The following is a 26,291-nucleotide window of genomic DNA, read 5'->3' on the forward strand; positions in this document are numbered from 1 at the left end:
AAGGAGAGCAATGGAGCAAACAATATAAATAATGTTAAGTGATAACAGTCATTAACTAGCTTAGGTGTTCAAAACCCGTGCGTTCGTTTAAGAAACATAAAAAATGGTTTTATTGACGAATTAAAAACGCGACCCTTATGTTAGAAATCGGTTGCTGATAGCAAGGTCATTCTAAATAATAATAATAATAATACTAATGGTATAGTTAGAGGAAATTTAAAGTTTCTTGGAGGCAGCAGCGGCTGCAGGAAAAAGATACTTTATCGAGGTATTGAATTGTTCCATATTAGTTCACTTGCAAGTTTCGAATCCGCCTTTTCTAGTTTGCTCGGGAGGTTACAAGAAAGCTTTAAATATACGCGTAGAAACGCCTCATGGGCTATGTGTACATCTCAGCCATAGGGCGCGCCGTCCTAGGTAAGACTTTTTTGTGTATTTGGGGTCCACATGAGTCTACTTTTGTGTTATATAGTAAGGTAAAGGTGGAGCAACACCGTGAGAGTGGCAACGCTACCTGATTTATCTTGATATGCGCAGGCTGTGCATGGAAATGTCGTTCTACCGAGCTTCGAATAGACGGATAGCGCTACTTGCTAGAACTTGTCGGCGATGAGTTAAGGCTGAGTCGATGGTGACCGCACACCAGGCCCAACAGCGTGCAAAGACGCGTAGCAGTTGTGGCTCCCGCAGTTACAGATAGCCGCTGGCTCCGCATCGAGACGACGCTGTATACATAATAGTTACAGTTGTATATCTATACCTCATGCCTAAGTGCGTGCATAGATATTAGCCACAAATTGTATGACGAACTATGTATCGCATGCAACTGCTAGCAAGATATCGGACATAAGATTGCTTACAAAGAACTGTCGAAAAATAACTTGTACATCTTCTTTGTTGGTTTGTTTGCCTGCTTCGTATTATCACAGTGGTGGGTTTGGGCGGACGAGCGAATACAGGGTTGCAGCCAAACTATGTCTCGGCGCAATCTAGAGACACAATTCCGTCACATCTCTGTTCCGTAGTCATCGTCGTGCTCGCCGGCGGAGTCAGAAGGCGACCGCCTGTTTGCAGGCGGGAAGAAGCTCACTTCATCGGTGACGATATAGAAGAATTCGACTTCTCCGGGTGCTCGTTCGTACGCTAAACAGGGAACAGTCCATCAATACTTGACTATTAGACCTTGCTGGATCTACGCATATACTGTTCTGTCGTCCTAAGTGCTACTTGCTATTTGGTACGCGTATCAACAGCAATAGCAGCAACAGGACCAGCAGGAAGCGACAGATCGTATGTGCGACGGAAGCACGATGCAGGGTAGCAGCTTGGGTAAGGACGCTGTATTGGAAATGTAAATGATGTCATTTCTTGTAGCAAGAGTAGATGCGCGATTTATATGATAAACAGAGAGAGAGAGAGAGAGAGAGAGAGAGAGAGACAAAAGCCGAGTGGGGTACCGAAAAAAGGAAAGAAAGAAATAAAATAATCGCAGCCCGCTGTTCCCCGCGCCCCAGTAGATGTTGTGAGATCTAGTATATTGGAAATGTGTAGTAACATATTGCACAGTTAATATAGTCGAAATTACCACAGTCAGATAGTACGACAAAAGCAGCTAGATAATAATACCAATGCTGTTTAGAGAATTCATACAAAATATTTAAAATACATTCTGACTGTTGGCTACTGTTATTGTACTATTCCGGAATCGTAACTCCAGCTACGAACATCTCCTAAAAAACAAACAAATGGCTTTAACGCCAAGAGAAACATTTAACAAATGAAATCCTAGATCGGGTTCTCCGTTAAAGCATTCAACCAGCGTAGTTAGCAGACACTGCTTAAAGGAATCAATTTTACCTTATCAACGTCAGACGTCTTAGGTGAAACAACTGTAATAAATTCTCGAAAATGATATTTTTAAGCTGTATTTAGCGATGAAGGTTGAGCACAAATACAATTTATACATAAAAGCAAAGGAAAATATGACAAAAAACAAAAATAAAAATGAACTACGTGAGTCTTCGACCCCGTGATGGTGCAGCACTAACGTGGTTGCTTATGAAACTTAAAGGTACGTGGTAGTTTAGGTTCGTAACTTGGCGTGGACCTTATTTAGTCCTCGGAGGCTGTCGCCCGAAGCAATAACTAACAGCTTAGGTACATAACGTAATGTCGAAACATTTAATCATGTAGTGTCTGATATAGAACTCTTTATATGACAAACATATGAACATTGCAAACAGATGAAATTAATAGAAAAGACAGCCTACGTATCTGTGAGTTAAATGAGGTCCGCTTTAACATATATAGACCCAAGGGGGAACCACCTAACCTTTGTTCTTATTATAAAAAAAAACTCACGCAATTTTTCAGTTTTTATAAATCAAATGGTCCCAATATGTCACTGTTTCCATCCGCAGGAAGCATTTTTTATTACTGTTTTAGCCGTTTCCATCAACAGGTTGAAAGGGGAGCGAATCAGCTGCATCCATATGCCACAGTGGATCTCTGACGATACTGCTATTACACGCTTCATATCGTGATGGTTCGTCGTGCACGATTGTCCATAGTGAGACGATCGTTTTAGACCAACATCTACTGCAATAGGCTACCATGCCAGGTGGCATTGAGGTTCAGGCGATGTGCAGGCTTTGTCAGGAAGGATATGAGTTTGCGCCCTAACGGCCCGGAACGACGATTTTTCGAAGGATGTCCTCGAGTCACGGACGCACGTGTTGAGCGACGGCGTATCTGTTGAAGTAGACGCCTGTCAAAGTACATAAGCGCTTCGGAGGAGATAGTACCTATGTTACGAAGGCACAAGCCGGAACAATGGTTGTGATTGGTTTTCTTTCGTAGCTGGTTTGCCCCGTTTGCTAGTCCATCTACCATCTGCTTTGCTTAGCAGCTGCTGAATGATTTTAGCCATCGGGCGACCGTGGCGCTGCCCAAGTGGCAAGTCAACCAAAACGCTGTAACTGCGGCCTGCTGTGATCGGTCGGTTCCTTTGTCTGTTTCAAGATACCGACATCGGTAGGGGAGTGCTCAACCTGCGGATCTAGTTAATCTCGCTTGCTCGCCTGCCTATTCGTGCAAGTGCAGCAACACTGCATAAAGGAAAATGACAGTAGTAGCATTCACGAGAAGGCTATCATTTCGAACGAAGAAAGGCCTGTGCACCGTTGAGACGATACGAGGAAGTAGAGGGTTCTCGCTGCGGCCAATACCGCTTGCAGCGTTGCCGCTCCTCGTGATGTCTTGGCACGTGTGTTCGGATACTTTTGTTGTTGTTGTTGCGGTTCAGTGCCAGTCTACGAGTCAACCCGTTGTTCAAAGGGATATCCAACTGCAGCCGGAGCGTTCCATTTTGGTTTGTTCGGGTTATTACGTCTTCTATAAGTGCGGCAGTCGTAGCTGGATCCATCACCCTTCAGGCAGAGTCGACTCGAAGATGTTTGTTCTGCTTGGAAAAACGATTCATTCAGAGGACGCTGCTTCCTGGGCTGAGGTTACAGGTGGTCGCGATGCCGTGGGTGATGTTACTCTTCGTTCCGTCGACCCTTCCAGCAGTTGTCCACAAAGATTGCCGAGTGGCATAGCAAGAAATCGTGGAGACACTAGCGATTCAAGTCAGCCTTACGACTCTACTTATCAAATACGACAGATCGAACTAGCAGCTCTATTAGTAGTTATATGTAAAAAGAAGATGAACGTCAGAAGGAGCAACTTTGTCGTATATATATGATAGTTGCCTGCCCAGCTTTATACGAGTGGTGGTTGTCCTTTTTCGTGGTAATCATATAATCTGTCGTAGAGGGTTTTTTGCGTAAGTGGACGCTATTGCCATTATTGGTGGGAAAATGGTGGCAAGCTTACTGGTGATGGTGACGATAATGATGATGATGAGATCGACCCAAAAAATAGGTCACAAAATAAACGATATTTTTACGATTTTCATGTATATTGGTTGGATATGTATTGTATTGTTTATAAACAAATACTTCGATATACCTATGAATATAAATAACGTGAAAAAGTTTTATTTTTCATCTATTAATTAATGTTTTTATTCTCCCGATGTGCAACTCGACTGTTCTAATTTTTTGGAAGATTCCGATTCTATGAAATAGTAGCATTCGAGCTAGAAATTACAGTTGTCTCAGCTGTGTTTCATCCTCTATGTAAGCCAGTGATCTGGCCGACCTATCTTATTTAAAATTGATTATTTTAAAGATGCTTATTTACTAGAACCTTTATTCTGATACATTGGCATCAGAGACGCATCGGAAAACACACACACACACTCGGTAACAGATATATATATATATATGTAGTTGTGTAATAAAAAATAGAAGAAAGCAACCATTCGAAGATCATTAGTTGTACATGTGTACCTGGAGAGGCACTTGTAGAACTATCATTCCCTTATCCGTTTTCCCTTTGACTATGCTGTGGAGTAAAGCAAGAGCATCCGTTGGGTAGCCGACAAGCCACCGAAGGGAAGAACCATTTTTCCCTGCTGGCACAGCTTTTCCAGTACGCCCAATCACCTACTCGTTTCTTTTTCCTTTCCTATTTTTCCAGTGTATGTCGCTAACCATTGGTCCCAGTGGAGACAAAGGTTGAAGCAGCGAAGGGCCAAGCTGTCCTTGTCTTTTACACAAGGGTACCGTCATAGAGATGGAGGCATCGAAGGCACGGAGTGGGTGTCCTCGGGGTTACTAACTCTGTGACCGCTGCTATCGTTCGTCAAGTGATTTGCTGCGGGAAGAGCTGGCTGCTTGCCCGCTTTCATGGTAGGTCCCAAAAGGCTGCATGTTTCAATTTCCTCCTTGTATCGCCCAATCTTCAACCTATTTACCTATGTTCCTTTACCATTGGCGGCAGCATCACGATGAGTCCTGAACTAGCACAAGCGCCATTCGACCCTCTATTCAATCGATATCCTGACTGGCTACGCCTGTCGTACCACTGTTCCGGTCGTCTACAGTTTGCCAGAGTAAAACGTTAGATCAAAGTTCTGATGAGTCCGTGTCCAGAAAACAGCAGTTCAGGTTATGTGCCCCTGTACCACTTCCAGCTACTACTGGCGCGCTTAAAGGTACAAACGGGGAAAAATGGGGTGAAAAGAATAAGAAGCAGGAACGGTGAAGCAGAAAAAGTGATGTTAGCAAAAGTACTGAGCTAGTTTAGAGAAGCGGTAAAAAACGAATGGTTTCGCCATGCTTTATCTACCTATCCGTCTGTCTGTCTGGCCGGCGGATTTCAGGACTCACCCCTTAAAGAGCCATTTAGCATGGGAAAAGTTGAGGACAGACCAGTACTTTACAGCATCTAAATGTATTGGTCAAATGTTGATCAGGATGTCATTCGTTCAGATCTGTCTAGTCAGACATTGTTGAACACTTTTTAGAGAAACGTTTCAATAATATATAAGTATTCCGGGCACAAACGGATACGGAACCTTTTTTCATAATGAACGAATTGTAAGACGACGTTCTACTCTAGCTTCGCCAAGCCCCAATAAGTCATTCTAGGACATTAAACATTAGCTTTTCTCACCGTCTTCTCCTGTTTTCTTTTCGGACCTTAAGTTTTTGTTTTGCCGGTCATTACTGAAAAAAATAAATGTATTGTAATAAACTAATTAACTTTGTATGAAAACAAAGTGACTATTAAATGTAGCCAAAACCCTAACTGTTCCTTGATGACTGCTGAAGTTGAGATATTTGTATATATATGATGAGATATTTATATATATATATAATACAGAAAGGTGCTCATATTAGACCCTGTAGTGCTTTATGGAGGCGTAGTTTTCCGAGGTGAAACGGCTAGGTTCAGGAAGTACTAAGAGGCAAAAACAATTTGTTTTTATCCGAAGTCACGTATTAGTATTGCTTAATGTTGTTTAGAAGAGAAATGCCTAATACTCATTCAAACAAAAAACTGACATTTTTCCAGAAAAACCGAGATATTTAGACAAGTATACTTAGACTTAAAATGCTATATGACTACTTGATTGCTTCGCATATAATATGTACATATATATATATATATATATACATTTATTGAGGTTGTACTATCGATGTTTCCGATGAATTTGAAAAATCATCGGTCCTCTATAGTTCCCCAAAACCAGCAGGTTAATAAGCAGAACCATCACCTCTACAGCAGCTGTTGTCGAAACCCTACGCCGTTTGTTGTTCTTTTTTTCGCTTTTCCCGTCATTTTATTTTTATACGAATCGGCGAATCTGTCTGTTTGTACTTAGTACGATTGTCGACGCGTACACGCCTGGCGACGCCTAATATATAGGTAGTACTATGAAGTAGAGAAGTCCCCGTCGCGAAAAACGGCTGTCTGCAACAAGATGATAGCGACGACATCAGTTACACACTTAGCTTCTATTTTTGCCCGTCTGTTCATAACAGCGGTGGTCCGTAGCAGAGCCTCTGGACACAGACTTTGGTCTCCTGCTTTTGCCGCTGAGCCTTTGCCTGACTCACACGGTTTGGATACGGCCAAAGAACCATCCAAGCGGCCGAGGAAGCCGCGTCCGTTTCACGTGCCACCAACGCAGACATGACGGCCACGTCGTACCGTCTAACTGGGTCGGCAGATCCCACTGACGATGGGTGAAACGAGCTACGGAATGGCGGATGAGAAAAACGGCTGTTGTTGGTCGTCGGGAAGGGAGGGGGGGGACGCTCGTTGAGGGGGCGAACGTTCGTCGAGGGGCGAACGCAGGGTGAGGAGAAACTAGGATCATTCATAGGGGGTAGTAGATGAAGGCTGCGAAGAAAGACAAAAAGTCATAGAAAACGAGGAAGCAAGGGGGAAATGTGTGGAAAGGTAGAGAAGGACTATAGCACAGATGAAACGAAACTTGTTGGTTGAGCATAACGTGCTTGTATCTCTTTTATTAAGGGAAATCGCCATCGCTGGGACAGTCGCACATCTGCTAAATTCCGTTTATTGCTAACGGCCACAAAAGCGTCAGCCAGGGATAAAATACCTACTCCAAATGCTGCCAGCTTTCCTCACTCCTACAGCGGTTGACGGCTATGGGGGACTGTGCGATCATTCCTCTCTCATGAAAACTGACGGATACGCGTTCGCCTCCTACCACCCCGCTTTGCTCGCCCACTACCAAATTAACTCAGGAGATTTATCGGCGCCAAATTGCTCCCTCGAGTCGTTGCTGCTGCCACTGCTGTTGTTGTCATCGTCTTCACTCGTTAGAAGATCGTCGAAGTTTTTGCTAAGAAGAATGGAGTCGAGAACACTATGGCCATACGGGTGGTATGGTGAGGCCAGGACGGATACCACTGCTGTGTTTGCCGACACAGCAAAACCACACTCAGACCATTTTCTCTATACCAGTTTAATTATGCTGCAGTGTCATCATTGGAGTCGTCCACGTCGCCGGTATCGTTCTCATTTGACAAAGCGAAAGGAAAAAAAATTTGCGTTACAATAGACTAACACTTGGCTTGGGGTATTTAACAGTTTCAAGCGTTAAACACCGAACGGGCTGATTTCGGTTTCTGTTCTGCTGGCTCAGTCGAACTTTCGCCCCGTCTAAGGGATTCCACACATTAATTTTTAGCGAAAAAGATAACCCTATGATCAGAAATGAAAAGCATACATTTAGTTCGAGAATATAAGATGAAGGGTGATAGAGTCGCACAGGATTGCGTCATACTGGCGAATTCCACAGATAGCTAACATATAGGCGAGGAGGCAATGCAATGAGGGGGAACAGCAGGGGGTTCTAGTGAGCAAAAACGGCAGATGCCGCGTACAAAGGCCGCGAACACGAATATGGTATTAAAAAGAAATGATATCAACACTATAGAACGAAGCCCGTAATAGATTATGCTTTTTTTTTTTGTTTGAACTCTTGAAGGTAGACAAGGAAACCGTACAAAAAGATTGTCAGAAGAAAGCGAGCACCACTCGAACGCTATTAAACAGACGAAACGGTTGAGGGCAATCGAAACAAAGATTTGTTGACCGGAAACAAAAAACACTAAAGTGAATTTGCTAGCAAAAGAGGGTATGCTTTGCGGGAGGTCGACAGTTATGCCAAAAGGAAAACCTCTCTAAACGCAAGTGCCAAACGTTAAAAATTAATGTTTCTCTAGGGATTTGATGGCGTCAAGGTGACTCGGTCGAGGAGGGTCAAGAACGAATAACGCGCAATAACTCGCTGGCCGAGTCGTAACGGAGGGGTTTAAAAGGAAAGCGTAAGCTGGTGTTAATTTCAGTAGAGAATGAATGATCCACGAATTGGACGGGTGTCCTGACATGCATGTCTGCCATTTAAGCTGACATTATATGAGCGGACACCGAGGATGGACACTGACGGTGTTAAGTCAGTCGTTCCGTTACACCTCAGTCATTCCAGGTATATTCAGCTGTACAGGAAGGCAGACCGTATGAAATATATCACCGCATAAAAGGATCAGGTACCCCCCTAAATGGAGGTGGTTTTCGACTCTAGCAGCGCCAATGGATTTTAGCATGTTGCGTCATTTAACGTACTAACAGATATACTGTCTTGTAAATGGCATGGCTGCGTTATTACTAATATTTTCATGATAATGAGCGTTTCCTGTTTCAACATTCGAAATTAATCCACATGGTGCCTTTTAAGGCCCGCCCGTCCCTCTCTACAGGTACATAATTGTTGCAACTATAGTTTCAGTTTATTCTTCTTATAACTACAAATTGACTTCTGCAACTCATTGAAATAATATTATATAAACTATATAACGTTTTTCCACCCGATGTATATTTAGCATTTATGTCAGCGGGTGTTTTGGACATAAAACTTCTACATTGCTTTTGATTTAATCGCTTGTATCAATAATATTATTCGATTAACCCATAAAGCGTGTAGAGCATATATAATCGCAGACTATAAAATATCTGGCTTAACCTCAACATAAAAAACTGAAAATAAATACAGGGCATAGGTGATCTCAATCGCCTCTTAGGCTCACAGGGGTATCTTGTGTTAATAGGTAAATATAATAAAATAAAAAGATTTTAACGATTAAGAATAAAGAAGAAAATGCGTTTGATTTTTTTGTGGAACGGCGAGGAAAATATCTAGACGACCGTCGCACACAGTATGTAAAATAAGAACAATAGAACTACCACAGAAAGTTCACCTGTATTGTAAAATTATCATACTACTTGATAATTGATAAGGTACAATGAACAACTTTGTTAAAAAAAATAAAACACTACTTGAAATATTGCTCTATTTATGCCAGCAGCCTTGCATACTGTGTTACGTAAGTACTGTTTATAAAACCTCCGAATGATCTACCTTGGGGAACTCACTTGGTGCAGCATAAGTCGGGGTTATTAAAAAAAGTACGCTATCTAGCGTAACGACCTTTTATGGATATTATTGTATTATCATTTTCGCGTAATATATAATTCGTTTGACCTAAATTATGGGTCCCGAGTTATTAACACCGGCTGCATTGATTTCTTAAACTTTGCCGTTTAAGATAGCTAACTATCTTAGTTGCAAATAATCAGTAAGATCTTTGGCGGGTTGCCTTTATCATTTATAACAGTATTTTTCAGAGATTATTTTTTCGTTTTACAAAACCCTTTAAAAATTGCACCGGCTAAACCAAGAAAAACTTCACAATTAGAAGAAGTGAATGGATAGTGAACTATGAGGATATGGCGCCGATAGTTGAACAGCTCGTTTGCCAGAAAAGAGCAGTTGACATAGTGTTAGTTTTTCGCTACGAGGGCAAACGTTTGGAGAACGTACTAGACGTCATGCTGTTAAGTTGTCTAATTACCACGCACGACGTTAACGAACAAGTTAAATAGAATGATTTAGACAGCCGAACACGTTTGACGATATAGGCACAACATGCCTTGGTACTGATCTTAGACCAGGGCTCTGTCAATTTTTGTAAACACTGGTCTTCCACTAGGCTGGCTCTATATCTTAAAACCTGTCTATAGGCATTCGTTAATTACAAAAAAGTATAGAATTGCAATCATACGATCTAAACCCACATCAAAGCAAACTGTCTGAAGCTATTTAGCTAGCCAAGAGATTCGAACAGCTTCTTCCATGGTTAGTCAGAAAATTCTACATTAAGTCTTTGGCTATGTACAACTATACACAGATTGAGTGTGCACCAGAAAAAAGGAACTTAAAGGCGGATGCATCTGTATGATTTTTCTCGTGAAGGTGCAAGCACTGACAGTGTCCATAGGAGGTCGGTGAAAACACTGAGCAAAATACTCTCGGCAAAGCAATTACTCGTTATCAGTGCAAACATTCTAAAAACGGAGATGGAAATGTCGAAAACCACAAGGGAAGTGACTATACCACATAAACTCCAATAGAAGGACGTGTTTCTGTGACCATGGAGACTTCTGATTACCATAGACCATAGATAGAGCACTTATCGGTACAGGAGTAATACATTTGAAACAAGGAAACACTGAATTTAAGGAAGAAAAGCAAAAAATGAATTTCAAAAATCTGCTCAGGGCAGATGAAAACACGTACGTGCTTTGAAGATAATTTGCGCAGTTACTACTGGAAAAAAGCCCTGTCTAGAATACACCGCCGCCATGGGCGAGGTATGGCCAGTTGGTACCAGCAAGACGAATGACTAGGTGCGAAAATGACATCGAATAGGGAACAAAGCCATTTCAGTGGGAGCCCCACACAGATTCGGACGCGGGGTAATGCTGACTCTCGCAATGGACATCAAGAGTAATCGTTATGATGAGATATTGCTTTAGGAAAATAACCGACGCTGCATCATAACGTCCTAAAAAGCCACGATGCGATGTGATTACTCGACGACAGCGCGCCCCGACATCACCATACCTTGATCAGGACCTGAATCGAACGACGGTCTATATATACCTATGTTCTTCAAATTTAAGCGCGCGTGGTAACGTAGTGTATCCCATTGTCGATTTTCAAACCACCCACGATAACAAGATTAGGTATGACAATACAAATCTCGAATATACAGCTACCGAATACCTGTTAGGGAGACGCCCTTAACGTGTGAACAACAACAGGGAATACATCTAATGTATACCAAACTATTTCAGTTTTACTTTACGCAAACAAAAAGATATCCAAGTTTTCCGGAGAACCTTGTTATATACATAAAATATTAAAAATATATAATGCATAGTAGAATAAGCCTTAGGCTTACTAGTTCTGCGTATTGTCCCGTTTTCGAGGTCGATTATAGCGGTCACTTAATAGTAACAACAAGAGTAGATACTGTCCGAATGGAGTGACCATACGATACGACTGAGCGGGACTTCGAAACGGTGCGGGGCGAACGGTGCTTGATTGAATGTCTTTTCATTAATATTTTTCACTTTTTGCAAAGTTTACTCTTACTAGCTTCACGCCGTAGTTCTGTTTTAGTAAACGGACCCACCGAGAAAGAAGAGGCGAGCAATGGCAGCGATCGATGACGGTAGTCAGTGCAGCCATCACAAACTGTCAAATCAAAATGTCTCCACCAGCTCGTACTCCCCTGTCAAACGTTAAATCGATGTCGTCTCTCTAATAATTCACTAGATTAGATTAACGTATGGAGCTAGATCTAATCCACCGCAGAAAACTCATTACAGACTTGCCGAGCTCTTGTATGCAATGAATGCACACGGATTACATTGCAATCGTTATTAGTATCCACGACCCTTAGTGAGATTGACTTTATCGCCTCTACCAAAACTGCATTGATTTATACGCAACAGGGTAACGAATTCAGGTTGACATATACAACAGGCCTCGCAACTCGTCTTTTACACAAGCTCATACTGGGCTCACATTGTACGGAGTTCAGCGGAACAGCTTAGACGGTAAGCTGTTGCACCGAAATCTATAGACACTCGTCATCGTACGTTCAGCTGTGCTGCAGGCGACAATGGCCATCTAAACTAGTTTTCTCTTTTGCTAACAAAAAAGATGTTTGTATTGTACATAGTAGTAGGTATCGGTAAATTGACATAGGCGGCCTATTCGCGGGTGACCTTAAATTCTTAGTGTGTGAACTTGAGTCTGAAACGGTGCTATTGAAGTCCTATTAGTTTACCGTTGTTTACCTTTGAAGCAGAGCAGTCTAAGCGCTTAGATGACGATAATTAGTAAAATCCTTTTTCTACGGATTCTATGCGCGTTTTATAGATTAGTAACAAGATGGCTTAGTCTATTATAAACTAAGTTGAATGCTCCATGTTATTGAAATGATACTTATACGCAAACATATCCGATGTCCACAAAGAATAATATTAATCGAATAACAATCACATTGATACGAGGTTCATTGCGATAGACATAAACAATATCTTACATCTAACGTGTGAGCAGTTCAGTATAAAAAGGCTTTTCAACCGATACATGTTCAACATTGACCAGTTAAGAACAAAAGCCTTCGTTGCAGACTGACGCGTAAAATAATAACGATAAAATATACGTACGGAGAGCAGTGTTTCTACGAGTTAACACCAGGAAAAGTAAACAGTGCAACACAGCCGCTGCATCAGTTGGGCCTATTAACGGCCTTGCACTGCCTGCAGTCCAAGTACCCCATTGGGAACCAGGCTGGCTAGCCTTGCAACTAATATCAGTGGCGTATAGCAGTGGTACTAGATATTTCTCCGCAGCCCTTTCAATACTCCTCCCTGAAAACGTACAGTAACGGACAACTAGTAGCAATAGTTCGTACGTATTTCTACACATAAAAAAGGAAAGAGACGGGAGACTATTGTCGGTGTCACCGTATCAGACAGCGTGTCGTACCCCGGCGGATGTTTGGACACAGAAAGCAGAAACTTGTTTAGATGGAGGGGCGCCCATGCATTCGGCCGCGGTATTTTGCCATCAAGTGGAGAAAGGAAAATTCGTGAAGCAAAAGAAACAAAACCCGCGGAAGGGGGTCGAGGGAGTGTTTGTGCTGCGTATTTGTAAGACGGGAAGATTCAATAAGTTCACGACTGAAAGAAGTCGGCCGAGTAACTAGATGGCAAACAGAAATTGCGAGTGGGGCCAGACGGCGGCAGGTGATGATATTGGTCTTAGCTGAACACAGCACAACAGACCAAATTAGGGGATAGCGGCCCGCTTTATACTTGCATGTGCGAATGATTCTAGCTTGGCAGCGTTAGAGACGGCCGGAGAAATAGGACGAGGCGAGAGGTGAAAAGGGTGAGAACCGTATAGCCCCTTCGTTGATTCGGATATTGTGATCATATCGGTGAAGAAAATAAACCAAGCGGAAAGTAGCTAAGCTGCCCGAATCGGAACACCTAACAAATGTGCTTTTACATTGGACAGTATTAAAGATCCAAAGCAAACGCGTAGAAGTCCTACGTTTGGCCTTTTCACTCACGCTGACGTGTTTGACAGGCGCATGCCGTTACAGTTTTTTCGAATCTCAGCAGTTGCATCATTAATTAATCTTGAATTTTCCGGCTCAGGGTTCAACTCGCGTTTTATGTTTCATTATCCTAAAAACGTTGTGTTTCTTTCAAATCGTGAACTATTTCAGCCGACATAAGCCTCTATATTGTGCATCCAATTCTCAGTGGTCTCGCTTTTACTCGCAGGTTACTTTTGTTCTAGGAACTCGCAGTCGTATGAGCTAACAATGGATAGGCTGCCAGGTTAGAATAAATTGAGCGCACAGACCGGAACAGAACTAACAATTTGGTACAATCTTCTTTCCGAGGTTGCACTGAAAATATCTACAACGCGTTGTGGAGAATTTAACCTAAAATACTACTAATGCATAATATTATACCATTAATAATAATAATATCAAGGGTTTTTCGAGTTTGATATTCGGTACTTGAGCCGTGAGGCATTGCTTCATGCGGCTCGCTCCTAGCATGAATTGAAGTATACCTACGTTCCCTTTTAGACCGCTACGTGTTTCTAAATACGGCAGGCAAACCCATTCATCGTTATGCTCGCACATGGAATTGTTATGGTGTGTATTCTGCTGCATTTTTATTTATGAAGTTTCTACTAATACCGTTGTGCCCTCAATAGGAGTCTCCTCAATAATCAACTGGCAAGTGACATTTCAAGATACCATAACCGTATATAAGCTTAATCAAATGAAAAAAATGGAAGCACAGAATTCTGTTTTTGTTTCATATGCGTATGGGAAGTTTGAACGAGAAGTGGCTTGGATACACTCTGGAGAAATTCTAGGTAGTTCCCGTTGTAACGAGGAACTAGTCATTCTAAACAGTACCTTTAGGCCTAGTTTAAAAAGCTCAAGAAATATAATTCCTGCGATAGCATGGTGTGTTAAAATTCAGCTTGATGGAATGCCTTACAGCGGCACGAACCGCCAAATTTGAAACATTTAGTAGGCAAAATTTTAGTAGAAAAAAATAGACTTACGACCTTTAATGCGCAAAGTTGTACACTTACCTGCTGTTTTTTGGAGTGTTCATGTTGCGAATCTCCCGCACATATTGTCTCGAAAGCATCAAGAAAATTCTAAAAGATAGCTAAGAAATTTCCTTTAGGATATTAACCGGGTTGCTCCTACAGCTCATGGCAGATTTGAATCAGACTGCGGTAGAAGTCGAACCAGTCAGAAAGAAGCCCCTTGAGCAATTACAAGATGAGTAACTGGCTGGCTATAAAAGAATGGAAGCTGACTTACGCTATTCGCTTTTAGGAACGTTGGCGAATATACTGATTATTATTATTATTATTATTATTAGTACAAATTGAAACGCTCACAAAATTAAGATACCTTAAATATTGAAAATTGTCAGTGGCTATCAAGTACTTCCCAAAAAATTTATGAAACATAGTTGAGTCGGTAAATGTTCTAAAAACATAGTGCCGTAATATTTTTTTAGAACCTGATATCGAACCCTGTTCTTGTTTTATAGTTACTCATACTTGCTTCTCACTCCGTTCCGCCTGCAGAGTGTATATTATATGCCCGCATATGTGGCACGAAATGCTGGCAACTAAAGCTGTGTATCTACGCTACTGCGCGGGACGCCTTTATTTTGAGCCTGGATTTTCCGTAAGTTAGCAGGAACACGTGTCTAGACTTATGTGGCCAGCGTAAACACCGCGCGGTTCGCTGCGGCTAAGGATATAGGAAGTTCTGGTTGCAAGTAGATTGAATGTATGAGCAAGAAGGTGCATTACGGAGAACTTCCTTCCGCTTCGTTCTTCGCGAGTAGAACCTTGAACTTTTTACACAACAGCCCCACCAAATGCTCACGGTCAAACTGAATTAGGCTGTTGTCTATACGAAACTGAGGCGGTTTCATTGATGGTGGAAACGCATAGGAGACCAACACCCTGGTGAGTGGTACACACTCCTGAGGTTGCCTAACCTGATACCCTATCAAAAGCCGGCAGTCGTTCAACGTTGGGGACTAAGACACGATATGTAGTCGTCACATTACAGAAGGTTATAGGTAATGCAAGACCTTATTTATTTAAATTGTGGGCCTCAGTAACCTGATGGTCGCCACTACTTCGGACAACACTGGAAGAATCAACGGACCTTTTTTGGCCGAATAAGAACGAAGCACAGTACCTTATTCACTATTCACTATTCACAATACGATGGCCTGGTACTCGACGGTCGTATACGCAGATCGGCTGTCCCTCGTCGCGGTCCTCCGGCGTACAAGGCCGGGCGGTCTGGATTAGCGCACTTACGAAGCCGGTCAGTCCCCGCAGTGAGGCTCTAATAATGGATAGAAAAACTATATAGTCATAAGCGAGTTCTACGCTTAAAGCGTCTCATCCCTTATCTTTTTCCGTTCAAAGAAAGTCTCGGTGGGCCACCTTCTTTAGAGAAAAACGTAATTTCGTAAACGTAACGTAATTTCTGCGTTCCAACTACGACCTCTAGATTTTACCGTACTAACGCCCAGCCATGTTGATCCGACACTAAACGTTGTATTACCTGTTCTAATGGTCATTGTATATATGCAGTAAACGTACCGTCTCCTTTAACATTGGTAGGATGATTTACGTCAAAAAGTAAGGCTACGGCCTCATCAGTTTTCTGCAGACTCTTACGAAACGGCGGACTAGGTCATCTATACTTTCTTCGATCCCACCGCTGTTGCCGAATTTGTAGCAATGACGAGGTTTTTCAGTTGAAGACCCGCGACTGATCCGCTGGCGAGAGGATATTATATATCGCATATACATACATATATTTGTATGAAAAAAACAAGTCTATTATATAATATAGTAAGTCGCGTCGCACTTTCCAAAATCTGTGTGTGGGAAAGCGTTCTTATGAAAAATCATCGTACAAAAAGTGTTACATTGCACAAAGCATTTTACATGCTTGTATTATTATGGTGAGGAAGTTGAGGAAATCGTCGAACGTATCTTAAAAAAAAATATTATCTACTGAGATGAAATGTACTGTAAGCGATCCGCTTATTGAACTATCGTTGACTTATAATACTCTAAGAACCCTTGTTTTGCTTTATGTGCCTTGGTCGCATGCCCGCACAAATTTGTTGTTTATTACCAGAAACAAGCATGTTATTTTATATATATATATATATAAAATAACATGTAATAATATAATAATAATAAAGATATATATATATATATATATCTTTATGTCGCATTTTATTTTTTCTTCGTTCGAAAGAGACCCGCCTCAGTAAGGCAGTCGACCATTGATACCCAAGATTGGTCTTGCAGTGCCCTAAGTTTCAACCCAGCTATAACTGGTAAATTCAATGCCTGTATTACATACATACACTTATGATCGTGTACAGAAATTAATCGTAATTCACGTAATGTTCATCGAGAGAATTGGGTCGATGTATCGAAGTCAAGCGCGACGTCGTCAAGTTTTCAAATCTCTGTAGCTTAAAACAAGTTTAAGCGAATACAGAGCCCGCTCTGCTGATTTCAGACTAACAACTAGGGACCGATGAAAGCTGGTTAATCATTACACAGCTATTGTGCAAGGATGCTATTTCTTTCTACGGTATATGTGTGTTTGAACCATCACTTACAATAGGTTCCAAATTTTACTATAACAGTACATTGCTTTTAAAGAAAGCTCTTAAGATTTTAAAGAATTGGTTAAAAGCTGATTCTCAGCTGGCCCTCTATAACGCAGAGGATTTTGTTTTCTGCATTGAGGTATTATTAGTAAAAAAAAAAAAAAGTTAGTTCTGAGATAAGCGTTAATCAACAGTGAAGTGTTGTGTTCTAGTTTTTTACGAATTTGGCTCATCCTGAAACACTGACAGATGACAAATATATACGCTTAAAGTTCGAATATCCATGAGACCAACACGTTTTTCAATCGAATCGTATCCACGTTCCTTTTCTTTTGAATAACGTGAAAATTTCTAACTAAAAAATATTTCTTTCGCATTATGATCCGAGACACCTGTGCAGATAACATTAGAGGCCGCTTAGAGGCCGAAAACGTTTTTTGCTGGTTTGCTTCATATCGATTAATTCAATGTACTAATGGACAATCAATGAAAGTGAAGGAGAGTCGTTCGCCATTTCACAAATTACCGTCCCGCAAGGATTTTTTAGTGATTTTGACTAATGTTAGCTTTTTTCTTCAAGATCCCTCGACGGTGGACCTAAATCGGCCCCAAAGAGCTACTCTCCAATGTTTTCTAGTAACGGCATCTATCTGATATATTGTAGTAGATGTTTTGACTTCACAGTGTTCTTCTCATAAATTGTTGCTATTACTTGATGCCATGAAAAAGGCCGGAGGTAAAAGGTGTAGGTCAACTAGTTTTGCCCCATTACGGTACTGATAGGTTAATCGAATTCCGAATTAAGTAACGATAATGATACTATTGTACTGAAGCATCTTAATTAATTGCGCCGTTCTTACCATTTCCAAACAGATACATGCATTAGTGATTTTAACAAGAACAAAGGACAAACTTTGTTCTTTGCATAGTTAGTTTCTATGTTTGGATCGAAATTTCATACACTCATATGATAGACTTTTTCCATGCTTTCTTTTACCGTGTCCGTGAAGGTGCACTGCATGCTGAAGGACACATGAGGTGGTCTAAGTTTAACACTTAGCTTCGTGCTGGCAGAGGCCTGTCGTACTAAGTAGAAATGTGCGGCTTAAGTACCGACTGAATGCATGAAAAACCTTATCCCTGTTACATTGTACATATTTTGGTCGTACTCGTGCAATCTTATCTCTACCACGAAGATATAACACATATGTGGAAGCATTCACCCAACACGATACTTTTTGCTGCCATTCCTCACTGGAAAAGTATGGCTAATATAAGCTAGACCGTTCTTCAGATTGGAAATGAATGAGCAGAAATTCGGCAGCGGAAAGAAGAACCCTAAAGAAAGGCTGGAGATCTTGATTTATAATATACAGCACACTTCGGACGGCCACAGAAGCATGGATGATGTAAAGTACAGATCTGCTCTGCCTGTACATAGGTCGGTAGATCCTAAAGGCAGAAAGATGTTTTAAACATGAATCCAACAAAGGTGCCATTGCCTTATTGAACATATTCAAATTGTCTGGGCTGAACAAAAAATCGGAGAACGAAGTCATTTTTGCATAAGATTAGCACTGGAAAAAACAAATATTTTACGACGATCTTCAGCGCGCGATAACTAAAAAATTAATTAAGTCGCAAAATACCTTTTACATTACACATTTTTATGAACACCTAACGGCACTGCGTAGGATCTAAAAGTAATTCTTTATTATAAGCTTCTTAAACGCGGTGAAAATGTGAATACAGGCCGGAACTCGGTACAAGTCGTTAGTTAAACTAAGTCGAATAATTGACAAAGAACACCTTGAACAGACGCTGAGTGGCGCAAAATGATTTTACTGTTCGACAGCGTTAAGCTCAACGAGACTTTGACGAGCTGAAAAATTCGAAGAAACAGCGAAGAAAGTTTCGCTTCCGCTTTCCAGCACAAAGCTTGCTTGAGAAGAAATATACCCTTCTATTTCCATGTAACATGGCAAAGGATTCAAAAAGGAAACAAACAGACTCCTCAACAGATAGAAGAAAAGCAATTAAATATTTTTGCTTGAAGAGGATTATTTTTCAAAAAGTTAGCGACATTTAAATTCACCTAAAAAACGTAACGATCTTCTAACAAATCTGATATTAATCCACCTACCTGACAGTTAAAATTACATTAATTAATATAGTAGTATTCACTGTAACTTTACACATTTTTGTGCCAAGTGATAATTTTAGTTGTTTTTATAGCACCACAGCTGAAGGCTTTCTGGTGATGCTGCAGAAACCATCAGTAATAAAATCGCACTTAAAATGAATGCGTATTAAATAAACAGTTCGTCATTTTTATCTTAGTTTGTTTTGCCTGCAATCGTATCTTTCGTAATCCCCATTTTTAACTCAAGCTTCATTGTTATGGGTTTTGGCTGCTTTCCTTAGTCTTATGTCTCCTTTATTGGAAACTATCGAAATCCTTCGATATGGATTGGTATGGGTATCTCGTATTATTATGCACGGGGATGACAGTCTGCACTGAATTGATGACAACGGTAGAGAGACGTTTCTTGAACAACTTCGTGTGTCTTTAAAGCCATGTGCACGCTCTGAAAGATATGTTGAGCACTGCGCTCGTGCTCAAAAAGACCAAGACGTGTTTGCCCGCAGGTTGACGGAAATATGAAATCCAAAGAATAATTCTATACCAGCTCAAGTGAGATTAACGGCACTCAATTGCACAAGAAATCGACAAATCGTCAAAGGTGTGTATAGGGCAATAGAGTAAAATTAATCAACTTTGTTTGCTTTCCTTTGAATAGATAGTGGGTTTTACATAACGAAATTAGCGACCCTCTATAGCAGCAGAGTTAAGTCTGAAGTCAAACTGAGCAAAACTTGAGACTTGAACACCTTTTTAGGTGTGATTTACAAGAAATGCTTTATTCCACAAATACTTCGACCCTTTTAATTTATTTAATATGTACAGCAACCTGAGCGTGCAATGGGGTTATTATCAGTCTAATGAAAACAGTAAAACAAATGGGAATATATCGTGCGGTTTTCTGCTATAGGCCCTGTTACAATGGAGTATCGACAGTGATATCAGTTTCCTACATTGGCTCTTGTGCTGCCATTAAATCCTATTGAGACAGTCGCTGCCTGTTAAGATGACAATATTTATTCGCAGGCAATTTTCCATGAACTTGTGCCAGGCAAGACCAGAGAATCAAAACAGATATGCTTCAAGGGTACTGGAACGGCTAGAGAAAATCGAATCGTTGTTGGAAAATCTACTTACTGGTACATTTGCATCTAACGCTTTGGGCCGTCGATGACCGAGGTATTTGTGCCTGACCTTATTTACCGACCCAGTTATAACCAGTCATTTTAAACAGAACTATGTTTTTACTTCAGAAGTTATGTAGAGCAGCGGGGAAATTTTTACACGAGTTCACTGTTCCGCAGGTGTAGAATTCAATATTCAAGAATATCGTCATAAGATATTCGATATTTGGCCTGACTCAGATTGAGGTCTGTCGTACTGTAACAAGGCTGACACGGCAGATAGAGCCGATCTTGTTACATGGCAATATTTGGACAGATAACACAATGTTTTTTGCACCCACACTTTAAATATTGCCCACGATATGTGTTAATGAAAAATGAAATGAAAATATGAGTAGATTGACCGGTCAGCAAAAAAAAAATTTGTAAATTAATTCATCTCAGTTTCATTGTTGCTTTTGTGTTCAATGTAATTTCTAAGATTGAACTATATTACTATTATTCTACATTAATACTATGTAATAGTTCACCCATAAAGTGAATAATACCTTAGCAAATAAATTTAAAGATTAATATTTATTCATTCAAATTGGAACAAACCTATTTTCTCTTCTATAAGAACGTAGAACTCGGTAAAACATAACGTTTGTTAGATACTATATTAATATTATTATTCGAGGCTCTCTAATACTATATAATAATATCAGAGAGCTTCGAAACCCAAACTCTCTTTATTCGACAAAAACATCCATTGTAAGTGACTTCAGAGCTACCGCTGCGTGCAGCGTTTTAATCTTGACATTTCTGTAATAGTAGCATCTTATGGGCAGGCATTATCAGCCTATCTGGGTCAACACCAATGTTTTATTTGAAATTGCCTTAGAAAAGATTGTAATAAAAAAATAGTTGACTGAAACCAGACAGCCTCCTTCTACAAGAAATGTAGAAGGATATGATTTTTTTTTTATTTATACGAATAAGCTAAAAGGAAGGTGACATGCAAAACTGACTGCCATTTTTATTAGTATCATAAAATGTTCCAATTGGTGCATTTCTTATATAGGAAGATATAAGAGAAACGGTGTTTTTTTTTTCGAATTAATTAAAACGCATTTTTTGTGCGGGATACTTATGTCTCCTCAAAAAAACACAGCGCAAATGAATACGAATATTCACATACTATGCGAACATATCTGGCTGCCGGTTATAAGGCATAAGGCAAGCAGAAGATTGGTAAAACAGATATAGATAAATTGCAGGTGCGAAATTAGGTCTGAAGCCCATTATTGCAGAGGTTTGCAGATTTGACAGTTTCTCTTTCGATTATTCCCAGCATCAGACTTTATGTTTTTTTTGTGAATCGTCTTTCACTCGTTTTTTTTTTATAAATTTTTAAATCCTCCTCGCACCTGCAGCGGTTAGTCAATCCGCGGCAGTTCAGGCCTTCTATGAATCTCGACCAGAAATGGTATATATAATCTAATTTATACAGACATATCCTAATATTAAACCAGTTCAACACCTTATTTTAGATTTTTAGGGTAATGGCAGTGCGCGCATCACTCCTACTTATCATATGAATGTAGGTAAACCTTCATATAAACTTGATAACTATTCTATAGTTAAACCTGGAGCTTGTGGTGCCTTTTCTTTTAGCCTGCGGTAAAGTCTCAATACGGAGTAAAAATGAGCATCATGCATTCTATGCAAGCGAATTGATTAATTCAATTTTAACCTATTATAAGTACTTATTTGACTGATTTCCAAATATAGCTTTCTTATAAGACACAGATTACAATAGTATTACATATTCTGTACCTCGTCAAACTGGTATAAAAGAAACTAATGGAGCCAGAATATTTTCCTATTCAGTCACATGATATGCAGTTAGGACCCGAATAGGTGGATTTTTTGAAAGTGATTATGAAGATCTTACAGCCAATCTTGCCTATATCCCACCGGAAATATATTTTTAGCCTTCTGGGACGTAAACAACATGTTCAATTACTTTGCTATATTCATAATTAGTTTACTATATTTCTCTTTGAAGAACAGTACAGTGATAGACACATATTAGTGTAAAATATACTAATCGTGAAAATCTACTTCTTAAAAATTACACATGCTGTGTAGAACATGTCGATAAACGTTATTCGAAGCATCTAAAAACAGCTTCATTAGTATTACGCCGTGTAAATTATTAATATGCTCATTAATACTGTAGTACATGGTGGATAGCCTGGATGACTTAGCCTGTGGCTAAAAAAGGTTAACAGTTGCTACTTCGAGTTCCGTCGACAACAAACAGGAATAACTCCGTAATCTGTGTGAAAAAAGAGCCTCCTCATTATTGCTCTGTAGATATTTTCCTGTCGACTTACTTTTTCGCTTAATCGACATCCCGACTCCCCATTATATTTTCCTCTATAGTATCTATATGCCTTTCTTTCTGACACGAGCGAACTCGTATTCGCACGTGATGAGTTTGTTAAGTTTGACCCGCCCATTAAAGACGGGTCCATCCCGTCTTCTTTAGAACATGTCATCCAAAATCTATTCACCATATCTGTATGTTTATTTTCTCCGCAAGTTAGCATTAGGCGAGATTGAACGTCTTCGATGTTGTACAGAGCAGGAAACTTGATACAAAACAGAAAGCTTCTTAATCTCAGGCATTGGTCATTGGCATTGGTATTTTTCTTAGCTAAATACTGGCACCTGTAAAGAGCTGAGGATTACCTTCTTTTGTGATACGGTTGATTTTGTTAGGATGTTTAAAAATACTACCGATTCCGACATACTTTGTATAAGAATTTGTTTTGCCGAAAATCGACACAAAATTAACCCAACACAGGAAACGTGCTGTATAACAAAACCAGGCCAAATTTTACAGAGCTGTTTTATACAACTGCGTATCCATACGATAACATATTCGATTGGCTAGCTCTTTATTGAAGCATTTCGACATAAAAGGCGCTTTCGTTACGAGCAGCAACAGTGCGCTAACCTCTTGACCAGGAAGAATCCTCAAGCTTGCAGCTTGCTTTAATAGCTTCAGGAATGTGATTTCGATTGTTTGACCTGCACTAAAAATCAATGCTAGAACAAATAGCCTTTCGTCGGACTATTTTTATTCTTAGCAGCTATGCTTATAAATCCCCAGGATTCCTGTGGGGGACAATATTTACCGAGAATGTCCCCATGTATTAATCCCGTTCAGAATGTCTTCTTAAAACAGCTCTAAAGTTGAAATAGAGTCATAACTATGACATCACCGAAATAATGAGTAAATAATGGTAAAAAAACCTTTTGATGCATTAACTTCTTGCTCGGCAGGCTTGCTTCGACATTGTTCGGCCATATAAGAGCTTCGGCTTCCAACAGAAGCGATTTCATAAGGGCAAATTCATCGGATCTGTTAATTGGCATCACATGAAACAAACCTACATCACCAACGGAGCGACCAGCGAAGGCAGTCAGATATTAACAGCATGCGTCATGCGAACCAAACGAATCCAACTGAGAAGAGTTGATCTCGCTTACCTGTATTGCAACAATTTCCTGCAATATTCGAGCTTTTTGTATGCTGGGTTGCGACGCAGGTAGCGTGACATTTCGCATTAGACGTTCGCAAGCTTAGTCTGTTGTTTTCTTAGCTGTTTAACGTATCAGTTTCATAAAGAGGTTGTTTTTTGGTTGTATTACGGCACAGGCTTTACCCTTCCTCCGAACCATTTTAGCAGAAATACAAAACCACTTGTAGTAAGACAGTGGTAATGGAAGACACGTGCACTTCCTCATTTCGTTTCTTTGTCTTTTTCATCAACCTGCATTCACGCTCGAGTGACGCTGCCGTCTCCAATTGCCTTCAAATGTACCCGACTCCATTCCTTTTTACCCTTACAGTTAAAGTCGTTGCGCGCTCCTCAAACCATATCGATTTTCTCATGAGCTTATTGCTCCATATTACCATATTCTAAACATTTAATTTCCTTTGAGTGATCGCTTTCGTTGGCTAATACGAACCTTTCTTCGAATGTATTCTCTCAAAGCTGTTCCAAAGTGATTAAGGCTTCGGCAGGTTGTGCTTTTACGAGCTGGTTTCAGTAGGAAAGACCTCTATTCCCTAACTCGTCGATATTTTTCCACCTTTGTCATGATTTTTTAAGAGAAATAAAACCCAAAGAATATGAAGAACTCATTAAGTCTTAGCTAGTAATAGAGTTGGGACATTATGGTTTTGAGCTTCTCCCATCCAGACTCTACGGTAGCAAAGAGTCCTATCGTTACTAAAGGTTCTGTATGACTGATTCTCCGCATGCTGAAGTGTTCCAGTTTTTTCTTTTAATCTACATATTTATTAAACACTCCGTCGATACTTCTTTTAAATACGTATATGATAAGGAAATAGCCAATCTTTGACTTTAGTCCTGAATTTTAATTTCACTACTGTGGAAGCTGTGGTGTGAGCCCGACGTAGGCCGCGTACAAAGCTATACAGCAGAAGTAATTGAAAAAAATACGAAGTGCAAAAATTAACAAATAATATTTAACATATACGCACAAACAATAATCTACATATAAGGAGTCGACAATTTGTACTCAAAACAAACAGTGAGCCATGATGAAAACTAACGTAACATACTCCTTTACATTTTCATGTTTTAAAACTATACAGAACTATCTAGACTAATCAATGACTAACCAATGACTCAGCCTACAAAAGTACCAAAAAAAAAATTGTAATAACCTGCCACTAGAAAAAGTAATTATCAGTAAAGTACATGGCTACTCGTACAAAAACGACAGGTGTTTTTTGAACGAGAACATGAATTGAAGTAAAGCTTTTCGAATTAGTAACAAAAGTCTTCACGTTATAAATGCTAACAAAAACAGTATTAGACAGAGCTTTAGGACCTAAAACCTTTTAGCGTCGATAGCTTCATAATAATATTATAATGTCTCTGACACAGGAACAGGGTTGCGCAGTTCAATTTTTACGTTACGAAGAAAGTACCATAAGGCAATAACCTCCGCCGCGCATCTGAATTAAAGGTATAACTATATACATAATAAATAATAACTATATACATATAAAGGTATACTAAAAACCTTGGATAGAAACGTGTTAACGATTTTAAAGGGTAGAAGAATTTGGAAGTGGTACCCAAGTGATAAATTTTAACGCCCTCTTTGAAGCGTCGGAGCCGTACGATTCTCATATTCTGACCAAGGTATTCAATAAAAATTAAACATTTCCGTAAAAAATCCAAGTTAAAGAACAACTGAGCAACTTCTTTCTGCAGGTAATACTCATAGCTTCAGTAGAGCTGTGCTCAAGTTACGATAAACGGCAACCTCCAAGAAGCATATCATCAAGCACAATGCCAATGGATCTATTGTAGAATCGACACCGGGCACATTACTCCAAAGTACTGTTAGGACTGAGCGTTGGTCCTAGGCACATAAAAAATTATGTAGAGGTGTTAATTTATGTCGGTTCTTGTTCTCTTTGTTGGTCTTATCCAGTAAATTACCATGCCCTGACTTATTTTAAGGTATATACTATCTGCGTGCAATAGAGCACTGAGACTCTTTCAGGTAATAGGAAATTACAAAAAGCCCTAGAAGGTTACCCTCTAGTAGCTACAGATCTAGCCATATCGAATGTGAAGCGTTAAGGCAATAATATTAAACTATTTTGGCCTAAGTTTTTACGTGAAAAAAGCTAAAGATCGCTACTTCAAGCTCCGGTGACGACATATACTGCACCAAAAGTGCGATTAAACAAAGAAACAAACATATTAAGTGACAACGAATGATAATATAATGCTTTCTTTCATAATATAGTGGATGTTCGGCGAGTTCGCATAAACGTTTTTCGAAATTTACTTAAATTTTACAACTCGGCTTTTTGTCACCTTAATTTTCTACCCACCTTGAAGATCATGAAAGTGTTTTTTAGCAAT

The 26,291-nt window shown here is 40.0% G+C and overlaps 1 protein-coding gene across 2 annotated transcripts; it reads right to left on the minus strand.

Moving 5' to 3' along the window:
• Positions 1–88: 88 nt before the first annotated feature.
• On the minus strand, positions 89–26,277 carry LOC147757340 (uncharacterized). 2 transcript variants are annotated; one of them, XM_086981384.1, is made up of 4 exons: positions 23,866–26,277; positions 23,629–23,737; positions 861–1,143; positions 89–725 (listed from the first exon to the last, which is right to left on the minus strand). In XM_086981384.1, exons 1-3 carry the CDS (start codon positions 23,934–23,936, stop codon positions 1,087–1,089), a joined length of 237 nt encoding a protein of 78 aa, XP_086837510.1. In that variant the 5' UTR covers positions 23,937–26,277; the 3' UTR covers positions 89–725; positions 861–1,086. The 2 variants fall into 2 exon arrangements, with proteins under 2 accessions (XP_086837510.1, XP_086837509.1); XM_086981383.1 differs by lacking the exons at positions 89–725; positions 861–1,143 and adding exons at positions 15,542–15,761; positions 16,022–16,201.
• Positions 26,278–26,291: the final 14 nt, after the last annotated feature.

This window comes from Varroa destructor, unplaced genomic scaffold (genome assembly GCF_002443255.2).
Source record: "Varroa destructor unplaced genomic scaffold, Vdes_3.0 BEIS01000002.1, whole genome shotgun sequence".
Taxonomy (NCBI): domain Eukaryota; kingdom Metazoa; phylum Arthropoda; class Arachnida; order Mesostigmata; family Varroidae; genus Varroa; species Varroa destructor.

Bases quoted from the DNA above. Each gene is read 5' to 3' on its own strand.
- LOC147757340 (XM_086981383.1), bottom strand. From the start codon at position 23,936: ATGTCACGCTACCTGCGTCGCAACCCAGCATACAAAAAGCTCGAATAT. The intron at 23,738-23,865 runs GTAAGCGAGATC...GCCAATTAACAG, and splicing joins AGGAAATTGTTGCAATACAG to ATCCGATGAATTTGCCCTTA. The intron at 16,202-23,628 runs GTTTTTTTACCA...TCCTCTCGCCAG, and splicing joins AGAAGTTAATGCATCAAAAG to CGGATCAGTCGCGGGTCTTC.